General features: G+C 43.4%; 1 protein-coding gene across 3 annotated transcripts in view; it reads left to right on the top strand.

Moving 5' to 3' along the window:
* The window catches only part of CPNE5 (copine 5), a 197,778-nt gene that overhangs the window by 29,522 nt on the left and 153,997 nt on the right, over positions 1-14,259 (top strand). For all 3 annotated transcript variants that reach the window (XM_070745132.1, XM_070745131.1, XM_070745134.1), the window contains exon 2: positions 12,978-13,018. In XM_070745132.1, coding sequence (XP_070601233.1) covers positions 12,978-13,018 — 41 coding nt within the window. The remainder of the gene's footprint in view (positions 1-12,977; positions 13,019-14,259) is intronic.

The following is a 14,259-nucleotide window of genomic DNA, read 5'->3' as shown; positions in this document are numbered from 1 at the left end:
ACTGGGAGAAGGTGGTCCTGTAATTCTGATTTTAACAGCTACATTTTCTATTTCCCAAACTGGAAAGCTTACAAACATTTCCTTTTCTTTTTTCTTCTTCTCAGAAAGCTTTAAGAGAGCTGCTAATGGAACCTAGCACTGCTCTCCGGCTGATAAAACTAAGTTGCATGGTTGGAGAGTATTCCTCATATGCCACTGAATAATCAGACTCCTTCTGATTTATTTATTTATTGCTACCATAATCCAACTCAGCTCTCCTTCTACAGTTTCTCCATTGAATAATGTAATGTGCTTTATTGATCAGACACATTCCTCCCTTCCATCAACTATTTGACTAGATAAATAATTCCTGACAGTCAAAGAGCTGCAATGATTTAAAAATAATAAACGTAAATAAACCCTTCAGTGGATTTTGAATTGTTTTTCTCATGTACAACGTGGCTACTATCAACAGGGTATTGTTTTCCATGTTTAATATTATTTGAATAAATTTAAAAACAGTCCTGAGTTTGCACCATCTTGGGAAAGGAACAAAATCATGTTGCCCAAGTGGAGATCTTGTTATGTCGAGAACAACTATTCTAGAGCCATTTGTGAAGTAAGCATATCCTACCAGTTCTGTCCTCACGTATTCATTAACATGCACATAGAAACACAAGTTTTAAAAATGACAAGGAGTAAACAGCCAGAATGAATAATAAAGCAATTAGCAAAGCAACACTGACTCCCCTTAGAAATGTGCAAAGCAATGGGAGAGAATAAAATAACTCCCCTGCACTTGGTGTCAGAAAATTGAAAAGCTGGATGAGGTATTTTGTTTATAACAAAACAGAAGGTATTTGATGGGTTGAAGGGCCTCGAGTTAACCAATGAGAAATAGGCAATTATACTGAGATTTAAGCAATATTGCACTCAGAGCAAAAACTGATTATCTTGGGAAGATGCTTTATATCAGGGCGCCAGCCTTCACTTTCTCAGAATGCAAAGTTAAGCAGAAAACAAGCGATGTGAAACTGAGTTGGAAACCAAGTACTGCTGGTTAAAAGAGCATCACACTGTTATGGTCTGCAAATAGAGTTAGAAGACTGAGAAACGTAAAATGCTAATTACAGGCTGTGATGTTTTTGTATAGTGTGATAAATACAAAATGTATTCAGAGCTCACTACTTTCCAGGAGAGTATTTATGCAACCCTTTTATAATTCTATAAGAAACCTTCCCCACAAGGGTATGCCTTTAGGGGAGAATTTTTAAAAGTGACACTGGCAACCATGCCTGCAGTGTTGAGGTTACAACTCCAAGGATTCACGAGCAATTTCCACCAGGGATAGTACTGGAGATTCATAGGAAACAGATTCTTCCAGCTAGTTTTTTTAGTGTTCCAAAGGCGCATATGGTATGTGTAATTTACTTGGCAAAACATAAGCTATAAAATTTCAGACAATTTTATAAATATAAAAAGGCATTTTTAAATTAAACATTCATTCCAATTGTTTTTAAAGTTCACATTAAAGATAATTAAATCTGAGCCAAAATGACTTACCCAATTTTTAATTCATTTTTTCCCAGTTTTGAGAAAAAGTTTCTTTGCTGTGTTGGTTGGTTACTTTGTTGCATTTATTACACAATTGCTGAAATGATGTTGCACTTCTTGATGTCATTTCCCATCATTCTCTTTCTCCGTACTGAAGGAGCGGGTCCAGCAGTCACATGGGTTGCTCATGTCCAATCCGGTGGAACTGAGCCTAGTGTTAAAAAAGCTTGCTGGATCCGCCCCTTCCCCAGAATTCGCTCAGTTCTCGCATCCAGCGGAATCTTTGTGAATAGCTCGTTCATCACTAACACCTTCCCTTCGTTCTATCCTTCCAAATAGTAAGAAATCCTTTCTATTGAATTTCGGGACTTGCTAATTAACGCCAGCCATCTGCGGCTCGGCTTTTCTCTCAGGGGAGAAGTAGCGGTTTAGCCTCCCGCGGCTCCTCTCGCCGCTGGCTATTCCTGCTGCCGTTTTGGGTTATTTACAATCCTTCGGCCTGGAGGTCATTAGGCAAGTCTATTTATTTATTTATTATCTTCAAAGGGCTTTACCTCCCGCGGTGTGAGACGCCTCCCTCTCAGTCTCCTGGACTTAGCCGGCCGTTTCTTTTAAAACTTTTACGGAACGGTTTCGTTTTTGGCGCGAAGGCCTTCGCGCCCTGTAATTTAGTACCTCGTGTTGGCCTCCTGCCGGCCGTTGGTGCTTCAGTCCACCGCCTGGATCCTTGGAGTGGGCTTTGAGACGCTCAGGCTTAATTCTCCACCGGCCAGACCTCCAACCAGGGTGCCTTGGTTACTTTAATTGAAGTTTAGGGAGGCTGGCCACGCTGTATTTGGGAACACGAACTCTGGGTTTGCCCAGATTGCTCTCAAGTCGCAGCAGCTCCGAGGCCTAGGAGCAGGATCCCACTCCTCTTGGGAAAGCTTGGAATTCTTCTCCCCCCTATAAATCAGATTTCTTTTGGCTCAAGCCTTGTCTTCTGTAGATTGTCAGACTATGGCTTCCTTTCCCAAGAGAGGCACCACTCAGGGTCCCAGAGAGGCCAGGCCTACAGGTGATGAGATAACCAGTATCCCCCAGGCCTCGGCCCCCTCTTCTTCCATAGCCCGCCCCTTGACCAGAACCACCAAGGCTGAGAAGAGAAGGGACCAAGCCCTACAAAAAATTCATGATAAATCTGCTAAACATTTGAAAGTGCAGGCCCAAGTGCTCAGCAGTCTTGACCCCCCAGAGGCTCCTATCCTGCCTCTCTCTGGTGTCACTGTGTTATCTCTGGATGAGCCAAACCTAGACAGACCCCAACCTAATCTATGGGGCTTAGGTCCAGAGGAACCAGATATCGTTGAAGACTCTTCCCAGCCAGGAACATCTCAGGCCATCAGAGATTCTTCTGCCACTCCTGCTGATATTTCTAGCCTTCCTCCAGAGTTCCTATCTATTTTCTCTGTGTTGTCCAAGGCCATTGATGCCAAGCTCTCTGCCATCAATGTGCCCTCTTTACCTCTTCCTCCTCCTCGTCCCCTCCGTCCCTTGAATTCTCCTTCAGCAGTCAGAGCTCCTATTCAGGAAGAATCAGATTCTTCTCAGGATGATTATGATCAGGATATGGAAGAGGATGAGGATCCATGTCAAGGCCTCTCAGACGATGAGGAATCCCAAATCAAGGTTCCTTCTCCAGTTACTATTTTTCCCTCTCAATTGTTCAAATCTCTCCTTCTCAAGGCTAGAGTTTCCACAGGGCTAGCGGCACAAGAGAAGCAGGCCACTACTTCCACTGACCCTCCGGAGGAGAACTTACCCTACTTCACAGAGGAACAGGAGGATAACGAGGTAATCCCTATGCCAAAATTGTTTAAAGATGCTTTGCTTAAGCAGTGGGAGTTTCCAGCATCAGGGCTTAACCCCACCACCAAAGACAAAAGATTGTATAAATTATCCCCCTCTTATGAGGATCTCTTATCCTGCCCTAAGCCTGATGAACCGGTCAAAACCCTACATTCTGCGGCTGCAGTTCCAGGTGAAGCAGAAGAGGTTCTCCGTCCAGAGGACAAGAGGATTGAACAGATGCTCAAGAGAGGGTTCACCGCAGATTCCTGGGCTATTAAAAGCTCCGCATCTGCTTCCTTTTTTTCTAGAGCCATGCTCCTATGGCTTCGTCAACTTCAACAACATATTCCTCCCGATGACTTAAGAGGTCAACAGGACTTCAACAAGGTATTTGCGGCCGCCCAATACGTGGCTGATGCCACACTGCAATCCACCAGATTCGCAGCCAAGTCCATTGCGGCCTCCACAACGGCCAGAAGACTCCTCTGGCTTCGCCCATGGCAGGCAGGAGTACGTCAGAAGTGGCAGTTAGCCTTAGGTCCATTAAAATGCGACCTCCTATTTGGAGATCTCCTAGATCCACTCCTAACTGAAACCACGGACAAGAAAAAAGTATTGGGCCCGACTACCAAAAAGACTACTAAAACGCAGTCCTTTCGTCGCCCGGGGCGCCAACAAGATCAGGCGCCCACTTACCAGAGGAATCCAGGTCAGTACTCCCCTCGTTTTCGTTCCCAAGGTAGGAACCCCAGGGGTAAGGGATACCGCTTCCAGAGAGGAGCGTCCTCTAACAGGGCTTCTAAAAAGCCCAGATGGTAATCCCCCTTCGGTCCCCATAGGGGGGCGCCTGGCTTACTTCTCCTCTAGCTGGCGCCAATCTTCCAAGGACCCCTGGGTCATTGATACAGTTCAAAAAGGTCTCCTTTTAGAGTTTATTTCTTCCCCCCCCCAAACGTTTTATTTCCTGTCCTTCTCCCAGTACTCCCTCTGCTCTTACCCGGATGGAGGAAGCCATCTCCCATTTATTATCCATTAGAGCCATCCAGCCGGTCCCCTCCGGTCAGAGAGGCCGGGGTTTTTACTCCATCCTCTTTATGGTCTCTAAGACCTCCGGAGGTTGGAGAGCTATCTTGGACCTCAAAAGGCTGAATTTATTCATCAAATATAGAAAGTTCAAGATGCATTCCCTGTCATCTATTTTAGCAGCTATTCATCCGGGGGACTTCATGGCTTCCTTAGACCTCACTGAGGCCTACCTCCATATCCCCTTTGCCAAATGCCACAGAAAATTCTTACGTTTCTCCTTCCAGGGCAGACATTTCCAGTATAGGGCTATGCCATTTGGTCTCTCCTCGGCCCCTAGAGTCTTCACAAAGCTTTTGGGGTCTTTGGCGGCCTATATCCGGGCCAAGCCCATACACTTTTTATGTTATTTAGATGACATTTTAGTTCATGGAAATTCTCTAGAGGAAGTAAAGGTAAACCTTTCTGTCACCATGTCAGTTTTACAGACCCATGGCTTTTCCATTAACTTTGACAAAAGCCACCTTCAGCCTTCTACTTCCATATTGCATCTGGGATCTATCATAAATTCAGAATCCTCCCAAGTTTTCCTCTCCCCTGAGAGGAAACATAATATAGGGGAGTTGATTTCTCACATTTTACCCCTGCAATCAGTCTCCATAGTCACCTTGTCCTCCCTTTTGGGTAAAATGGTGTCGTGCATAGGCATCATTCCCTGGGCTCGTCTCCATGCCAGGGAACTACAGTGGCTCCTATTACCCTTTCAGAGATCGGGGCTCAGCAACTCAAGTCGTCGCATTGCCATTCCATCGATGGTTCGCAGATCTCTCAGGTGGTGGATGTCTCCGGCTATGGACAAGGGATCCCCTTTCAGGTCTCCGGACCAATTCGTCATCACCACAGACGCCAGCCTATCAGGATGGGGCGCCCATGCCCAGGGGATGATAGCCCAGGGCACGTGGTCACCGGAGGAAGCTTCCAGGCCAATCAATTGGCTAGAGTTAAGAGCCGTATCCCTGGCTCTAAAACAGTTCAAGCCTCGCATCCCCAATCGGCACGTTCTCATTCACCGACAACATAGCCACAAAAAGCCAGATCTGCAGACAGGGGGGTACGAGATCCAAGGCTCTCATGAAGGAGGCCCTCAAGTTAGGCCTTTGGGCAGAAAAACACCTTCAGTCGCTCCTAGCCGATCACATCTCGGGGAGCCTCAACGTCCAGGCAGATTGGCTCTCTCGAGCAACAATAGACCCAGGAGAGTGGAATCTCCATCAAGAACTGTTCCATCAAATCAGCCTCAGATTCGGCCTCCCAGTGCTGGATCTCTTTGCGACCGAAGCGAATGCCCAACTCCCTCGATTCTTCTCCAGGTTTCCATCCCCGGGAGCAGAAGCAACCAATGCCCTCAGGAGCCCCTGGCCCCCAGGACTCCTGTATGCATTCCCTCCAATTCCAATTCTTCCGGACGTGATTCACAAGGTCCTCATCGAGAGGGCCCGAGTAAACCTAATCGCCCCTCATTGGCCCCGCCGGCCCTGGTTCGCGGATCTTCAACAGCTGTCCGTCCAGGACCCCTGGCGACTCCCTGTTTCGGGGGATATGCTACGGCAGGGGGCCTCATTCCATCCAGACCCGGAGTGGTTCCACCTCACCGCCTGGCTGTTATCAGGAGAGACTTAGAACTGCGTGGACACGACCCCGACACAGTGGAGGTCATCTTAAAGGCCAGAAGAGGTTCGACCAATCGAATCTACGACCATACATGGTCCAAGTTTCACCAGTGGTGTCTACAGGAAGGTCTTTCTCCCCTGTGCATTCCCATACACAGGATCATCTCCTTCCTTATGCAAGGTTTCCATCAAGGCCTTTCCACCAGTACTCTCCGTCGTCATCTGGCAGCCATTTCCTCTGTCCTAGCGGGGCCCCGCAGACAGCCTCTCCGTTCCTTCCCAGAAGTTCAGGAATTCCTCAAAGGTATAGCCAACCTCAGACCTTCTAAGGTCCACAGGTATCCTTCCTGGGATCTGCCACGGGTTCTCCATTCCCTCACGCAGGCACCATACGAACCCCTAAAATCTGCGTCCCTCAGGTACCTATCCTTTAAGGTAGCATTCCTGGTGGCAATTACCTCTGCCCGACGCATTTCGGAGTTGGCAGCCCTTTCAATCAGGCAGGACCTCTGCCAGTTCCATCAGGACAAGGTAGTCTTACGACTGGACCCCACCTTCTTACCTAAGGTCAGTTCCATGTTCCACAGAACCCAAGATATTGTCTTACCTTCTTTCTGCCTCCAACGGGACCATCCTTTGGCAATTAGGTGGCACACCCTGGACCTCATTAGAGCGCTGAGGATCTATATCCAACGCACAGGACCCTTTCGGAGGTCGGAAGCACTTTTTGTAGCCTATCACCCCAGAGTCATGGGTGCCAAAGTGTCTTCAACAGTGATAGGCCGTTGGATCAGAGGGACTATCTCTAAGGCCTACGAGTCGGCCTCCCTCTCAGTTCCAAAGAACATCACAGCGCATTCCACCAGGAGCGCAGCCACTTCGGCCGCTTGGGCAACTCAAGCTCCGTTGGAGGAGGTCTGCAAAGCAGCCACTTGGGCCTCGCCAAATTCCTTCATCAGGCACTACAAGATTGATTCTTACGCCTCAGCGGACGCTGCCTTCGGCAGAAGGGTACTCCAATCCGTTATCTCTCACGATAGCAATCTAATCCCACCCTAGGGACCAATCTATTGGGTATGTCCCATGTGACTGCTGGACCCGCTCCTTCAGTACGGAGAATAGGCGTTGATTGCTTACCTGAACGCCTCTTCTCGTACGGTGAGCGGGTACAGCAGTCACTTCCCGCCCTTGTATGTGTCTTCTATACCTTCTATAACCTTTTTTTCCTCTAACAATGAGAGTTGAACACTAAAGAGCTTCACATCTGAGCCTAGTCTACGGATTCGCGAATTCTGGGGAAGGGGCGGATCCAGCAAGCTTTTTTAACACTAGGCTCAGTTCCACCGGATTGGACATGAGCAACCCATGTGACTGCTGTACCCGCTCACCGTACGAGAAGAGGCGTTCAGGTAAGCAATCAACGCCTATTCTCTTCCCATGTTTTAAAAATTTAAAATAGCATCTAATGGGATTCATTTTACAGAGCCTGTAATGTTATTAATAATGTCTTCAGATCATATGCCTGATCTTACAATGGTTGTATGTAAACAAAGATATGTGGGTCACTACAGACATTAGGATTAAAAAACACAGGAGGATGAGATTGGAGGAAATAAAGAAGAGAAAATGAAATAGCATTGGGGTGGAATGAACTTTTTATAAGATTTTTAACTTCATCAGATCATCACCTTTTTTGTAATAAATGGTAAAATTGGAAGGAATACAACAAGCATGCTTCTAAATAATAAAAATGACTAGGGAGCAGTAACATGTTTTTAAAATCTATGAATATTCATGGCGGTAGAAGAGGAAAACCTATTGAGTTGTTTTCCATTGAGGTCAACACTTAGACAGGGTTGCAGACCAGGGCTAAAGTCTGGATAACCAGTAGGTGGCAACAAAGCTTTCTATATCTCTTTGCTACTATCTGGTGGTCTTCTGAAATTTTACGGCCCAGATCTGGTAGCCTAGTTTAAGGCACATCTTGGTATAATGTGGCCAAACTGAGAAATTGGGTGGAGAACTTCCTAGTAGAATTCTGAACTTTCCAAGAATCATCAGGATAAAAAAGATCTCTAGACAGCGGGACTACCCTAGAATATTTTACGGCCAGAGACAGAGGAGAAAATGATTGCTCAAAGTGCCTAAGGCCTGTCAGATAATTTTTTGAGCTCAGCAGAAAATCTCTTCCTTGATAGCATAAAACATTCCATGACCGCTTTCTGTTATGCTTATGACCCTCAAATTAGGTGCCAAAGGCCATTCAGGGACCTGCCAACTGTTCATTATTTTGAAAAGCTAGAAAGAAGAATTTTTAAATGTGCTAAAGGCTCTGAATTCTTGATGTACTATAAGCAATCAACTCTTGTGTCAAGGCAGGGTTATCAAACTCACGTTGTCATGGTGACATCATGTGACTTTTTGGGACTTTTCCTCCCTTTGCTAAACCGAGCATGACGCATCTGGTCCATGGGCCGAGAGTTTAACAGCCCTGTTTTAAGGCTGCTGCTGCTGCTGCTGCTTCTTCTTCTTCTTCTTCTTCTTCTTCTTCTTCTTCTTCTTCTTCTTCTTCTTCTTCTTCTTCTTCTTCTTCTTCTCCTTCTCCTTCTCCTTCTCCTTCTCCCTCTTCCTCCTCTTCCTCCTCTTCCTCCTCTTCCTCCTCTTCCTCCTCTTCCTCTTCTTCTTCTCTGCAGTAAAAATTCTAAACTAGTTGTGTTGTGTCTTGGAGGCTTCTGTCAAGTCTAGCCAAGAACTGAATTAAGAGCTAAGGATCTAGAAATCTATGATTTGCTGCCAAGACAGAGTGTTAAGTCTGACAAATGCAGTGCCTCATTCTGTTCATCAGTAGGGATGGCAGTACTGAAATTATTAAGCCAACATTAATAACAGTAGAATAAATGGATCCCCAAATACTGAAATAGCTATATGTCTACCTTTCAGTCCCTTCTATTTATTTTGGAATTTCTATTTCTGGTGCCTTTCTTTGCACCACACTTTCTAGTGTTTAAAAATCTGTAAAGTAGCGGTATTCTTAATGCAGAAGGGAAACAGCATGGCTTATATATTTTTTTCCTCTTGATTTGTGCCTTTCTCCTGATTTATGGGTCATTCGAGTAATACATAGCAGCCGCCTACACACATTCTTCTTTTTCTGTACATAATAGCCAAGCAGTGAGTGCAGCTTGTCAGTCTGGGATAGGGCATCCTGTTCAATGAAAGTGAATTATAATTGAAAGTCCCGGGATTCTCTAAGGGATGGGGAGGAAGAAGCAGAGCTGTTTTAAGTGTCTGACCCACAAAGTCCCTTATCTTCAATCACTCCAGAGAAAGCCAGGGGTCATGTGGAAAAGGGTATCTGGGGCATTACTTAGATATCAAGCTTCTTCTTTATAGTGTCTATGTTCTTTGCTTACAGGTTTCTGTGAGATCAGATGTGTAGCTGAAGCATGAAAGCTCAAAGACGAGTCCTATTCAGCACAATAAGTTCTAGGACATCACTTCATAGCTCTTCACACACACACACACCAGGCATACACGCATAGAAATATGCAAACCTAACCTTTCTAGTATGTTCTCTTCTCTTTGCACTCCAGGAGAATCAGCTATTTCAGAATTTCTTATTGGCTTTATCTCATATTAATGGACAGGGCTTTTACCCCTCTCCCAATTATGATTTTAAAAAAATTAAATTATTAAATCATTAAAATTATTATTTATTAGACTTGTATGCATCCCCTCTCCAAGGACCCGGAGCGGCTCACAACATGCAATACAAACAATATGTATACAAATCTAATAGTTAAAAACAGTCAACTAAAATCCCATTATATAAAAAAGCAGTCAGTCTACTCCCCCTTAAAAAGGAGCAGGAAGGTTTTCTTGGTTAATAGCTGGGTATCACATCCTAAAAGAAGACGATAAATAATTATTCTTTGGAAGCTAAATATTTGAGTCTTAAGAATGAATAATGATGGGTGACTCACTTGGTAGTTATTTCCAGTAGTTTCTTGTACCTGACTCTGAATATTCATCTTCCCAATATGACTGATGTATCTTCCACTGCCTTCTGCATTCCTGACCTTGCCTTTGATTTCGTCACCACTTCTAGAAGAGTTTAAGTTACAATTCCCAGGATTTCAGCCATGCTGGCTATAAATCAGGGATGGGTTCTTACATACTTCGCTGCCGGTTTGCTTCCTTCCATGCCACAGTGCCAATTTTTTTTAAAAAAGCCAAAAACAGAGCCAAAACCAAGACGGTGATGGATGCACAGTGCCAGAAACTCAGCTTCTGTACATGTGCAGAACCCCCCCTCCAGGAAATTTATTTTTCAAAAAAAAAGTGAAAAAAAATCAAAAGTAAAAGAGATGGTGGTGCCCAAGGACCGGCACTGACAGAACCAGTTCCGTGATGTGATCGTGACATCACCATCAGTTTGCTACTGGTTCAGGCCAACCGGTCCAAACCGGGAGCAACTCACTTCTGCTATAAATCCTTGGAATTGTATTCCCAAAACTCTTAGAGAACACCACACCGAGGAAGATTCTCTTAGTGGCAATCATGTAGGAAATGTGCCCTGGTTAATTGCCCTGGTTACTGACCTACCCAGTTCTTTTGACTCAGATTGGCTCCTTGCCTTGCCCAAATGCAACAACCTGACCTGCTGTGATCCCTGAAATTTTTTTGTCTTTAAAGTACTGAAAGATTGTTTCTAGAACAAGTTTGCCAAGGAGTTGAAACAAGCTCCCTCTGCATTCAGACTGTGTATCTTCTTACATTTAATTGGTACTCTTGTGTGCTTCAAAGATAAGCTATTGAAAGGTCTGGCTCTGAAACTGGAATGCTATTAAGCTCTTTCTAATCCTTCATTATTTCTACTATTCATTGATGGCACAATATGCCATTAGTGCAGGATCTAAAATTTAAGTGCATCAGCAAAGAATCCTATACACTTTTATGAACTTTACGTCCTTCAAGAATTTACCTATTTTCAAGTAAAAATCCCTAGAGCAAGTACCATAACTTTTCTAAGAGCTATCCAGCACTGACAGTGCTGAATGTAGTCTGGAAATACTATCATGCTTTCAGACTGTATTCAGCACTGCAAGTGTTGGACAGCTCTTAGAGAAAATACTCCTTATTAAAATTTTTATAACAGGCAGATTCTTGAAGGAAATAAAGTTGTTAGGAAGTTTCCTTAGACAAAATCTTAATATTGTGAGATTTATGACAACTTTAAGAATGATTACACCACTTGGCAGAGAATAAAAATGCCCCCTAAGTTTAAAGAAAGAAATAACTTTTACATTTTTTTACACCATCAGTCATCAATATATAATTTTGGAAAACATAGTCCGTTACAGTCTATTTTTAGCCATCAAGAATTTGTGAATTAGTTATGACTTCATTTGCTGTGAAAAGGGCAATCTGATAGTAGTGGTATTGGATAGTAGTGATATTGGATAGATAATTCCTTCTTTCCCTACAACCTACAGAATGATTCGAGGCAACACAATATGAACCTGTTGCTTAAACTATTGAATGATTACTAAGCATATTGGTTCAGGCTGATTAAAGTTTTGTGTGGGTTCCAGAGAGTTAGAAGTAAACATTTTGAAGATTGAGACATGTGAATTGCTATTAAGGATGAATTAATGGTTTCCAAATTATAGTGAAATTTGGAATAATTTCCTTGACAATTTCTTTTAGAGAATAATAGCTAAAGTAGAAAGAAAACCAAACATCTTAACTAATGTGCTTTTAGTGCTGGCTCATTTTGCAAAGCAGCTACTTTAATATTGTGTTAATGACATTTCCTCCAGTTATGTTCATTTGCATGTGCAAATGAATTGATACGTACACTTTGGCCATCACTGGAATTCTGCAGATGTGTTAGATTTCAACTTTAAACTTCCCTGGCCATAATGGGCAAAGGCAACACTAATTAAAATTAGTAGAGCTGTATTCCAGCTTATCTGAAAAGTGCCAATTAAGGGAAGCTGATTAAACTGGCCCTGGGAGATAATATGAAGCACTGAATAGATTGCAAGGAAGTGTTTTTCTGAAGAGAGAAAACTTGCTCATAAGCAATAGTGAATTATAAAATGTGTGGCTAATGTTAGGAAGCATATAAGCTGGAAATTCTGTTCCAAATACAGTTCTTCTGTAGGCCTAGCATGGTGTGGAGTATCTCCTTCGGCAATAAAATGTTCCCAGCCCGTAGACTTTCCTGCTGAGTCAGCATGGCTACTGACTCATTGTAAGCAAAAACCTTCTTCTTGGCTTTGGTGTGTTTATTTATTGCATTTCTGTCTGCTTTTTCAGCTCCAATTCCCCAGGTTACTTCTGATAGCTGCCTTGACAATTTCAGCAGAGTTCAATAATTTCTGGTTTTGTATAATTATTTAGAAAACAAACAATATTATCATTTTCAAAAAATATCATATTTTTCAGAATATAAGATGCACCTTATAAGACACACCTTACTTTTGGAGGAGGGAAATAAGGGAAAAATTTACCTACCAGATATTTATCTGGCTAATGTCCTTATTCTGTTGAGCTTCAGCACATTATTTTATCCCCTGGTTATGTCTGAAAAAGCCTTTTTCAGAGGGAATAGGAATAGAAGCAAGCCTGCAAACACAGGGCAGGATAAAATCTTCTTCAGAGGGAGTAGGAAGCTGGGAAGACCGTTAGCACCTAGTTAGGGTTAGAAAAAGAAGCTTTGAAAAAGCTACATTCGGTGTATAAAACGCACCAAAGTTTCAGCCTCTTTTAGGGAGAAAAAAAGTGCGTCTTATACTCTGAAAAATACGGTAGTTAGGAATTGGTGCAAAAAAATGTCACTTGTGTTTCTGAACTGAAAACTCATCTATCCTGGTCCTACATAATATTTTCTATTTTTTCCTCCCCCCTTCCCAGGAATCTTTTGGATAAAGATACATTCTCCAAGTCTGATCCATGTACGTAAGTGTTGCATGAACTTTCACTTTTCTTCAATATTTGGGCTTCTTTCATGAAATTTCTTGCCCCCAATTTATGGACCTGTCAAGTTCTGTATTGCAAATGTATGCAAATTTACATTCACAATTAGGGCAAAATAAAATCCAAATTAAAGATTTTTAAGAAATATTAATTTAAATCCGGGAAGCATAAAACATAATTATAATTACTGGGATTTGCTAATCTTGGATTGTACACAGAATTAATGTGCCTCTGCAGCAATTAAAAAAAAAAGCTTTTTCAGAAGCAAAATCCAAGATAGCGGTGCCCTTGGACTGGCACGGACAGAATTGGCTCCATGACATCATCACCACTTTACTAATGGTTCTAAAGAATCAATTAGAACCGGTGGAATCCCAGCTCTGGCTTTGAACTTTCATTCTTACATCTTTACAATCTGAATGACCTCATATCTATATACAATAAACATAGTGGTCAAGAAATCCAAGTTCGTAAACACAGAGAAATGTATTAAGTGTGTGGATGATTTCACTTTTCATTAGTTGGGTGACTCGATTTGAATGTATAAAATGAGCATAGACAGAGTGTGTTCCTTCTTTGCATTCAACAGAAACAGCTCTGAAAGGTAGACATTCATGCCTACCTAGCAATTATTAAGCCCAGCATAGAGTATACTGTATATATTAATTTTTTCTCCTGGTAGTACAAGGGTCGCCCAGAAGGTAATGCACCACAATTTTTTCAGCCTACAGTAATGGTACAAATGTGAAACTTTAGAGATACATTATTTGATTTGTCAGGAGTGCGTGTGTAAATGTTGAGTTTCTTCAGACAGATAGTGTAGCTGCAGCAGTGTTTCGAAATGGCATCTATAAGTGATGTACGTTACAAGCAGCGTGTCATCTGGAACTCTTAGGCTCAAATCCCAAAATGACTCAGTGGAGATGTGTGTGTGTGGAGGGGTAGAGCTCAGGGGGGGGGGGGAATGCTAAATGCCAGAATCGGCAACAACAGCCGGGCTTCTCTATCTCTCTCCCGAAAAGCCGCCTCCCACCGCCCATCTCACCCGCCACCTGCTTCCCCGAGGTGGCTGCATCGCCCATGGCTCCTCCATCAGGACAGCTTCTGCTGTGAAGAGTCCCTGCCAGCTCTCGGGCCATTGCAGCGCCCAAACGCCGTCAGAGACTCGAGTATATGTCGAGGTCGGATTTTTCAGCACATTTTTGGTGCTGAAAAACTC

Source organism: Erythrolamprus reginae, chromosome 3, assembly GCF_031021105.1.
Source record: "Erythrolamprus reginae isolate rEryReg1 chromosome 3, rEryReg1.hap1, whole genome shotgun sequence".
NCBI lineage: Eukaryota > Metazoa > Chordata > Lepidosauria > Squamata > Dipsadidae > Erythrolamprus > Erythrolamprus reginae.
This window is presented reverse-complemented; position numbering and strand designations above follow the sequence as displayed.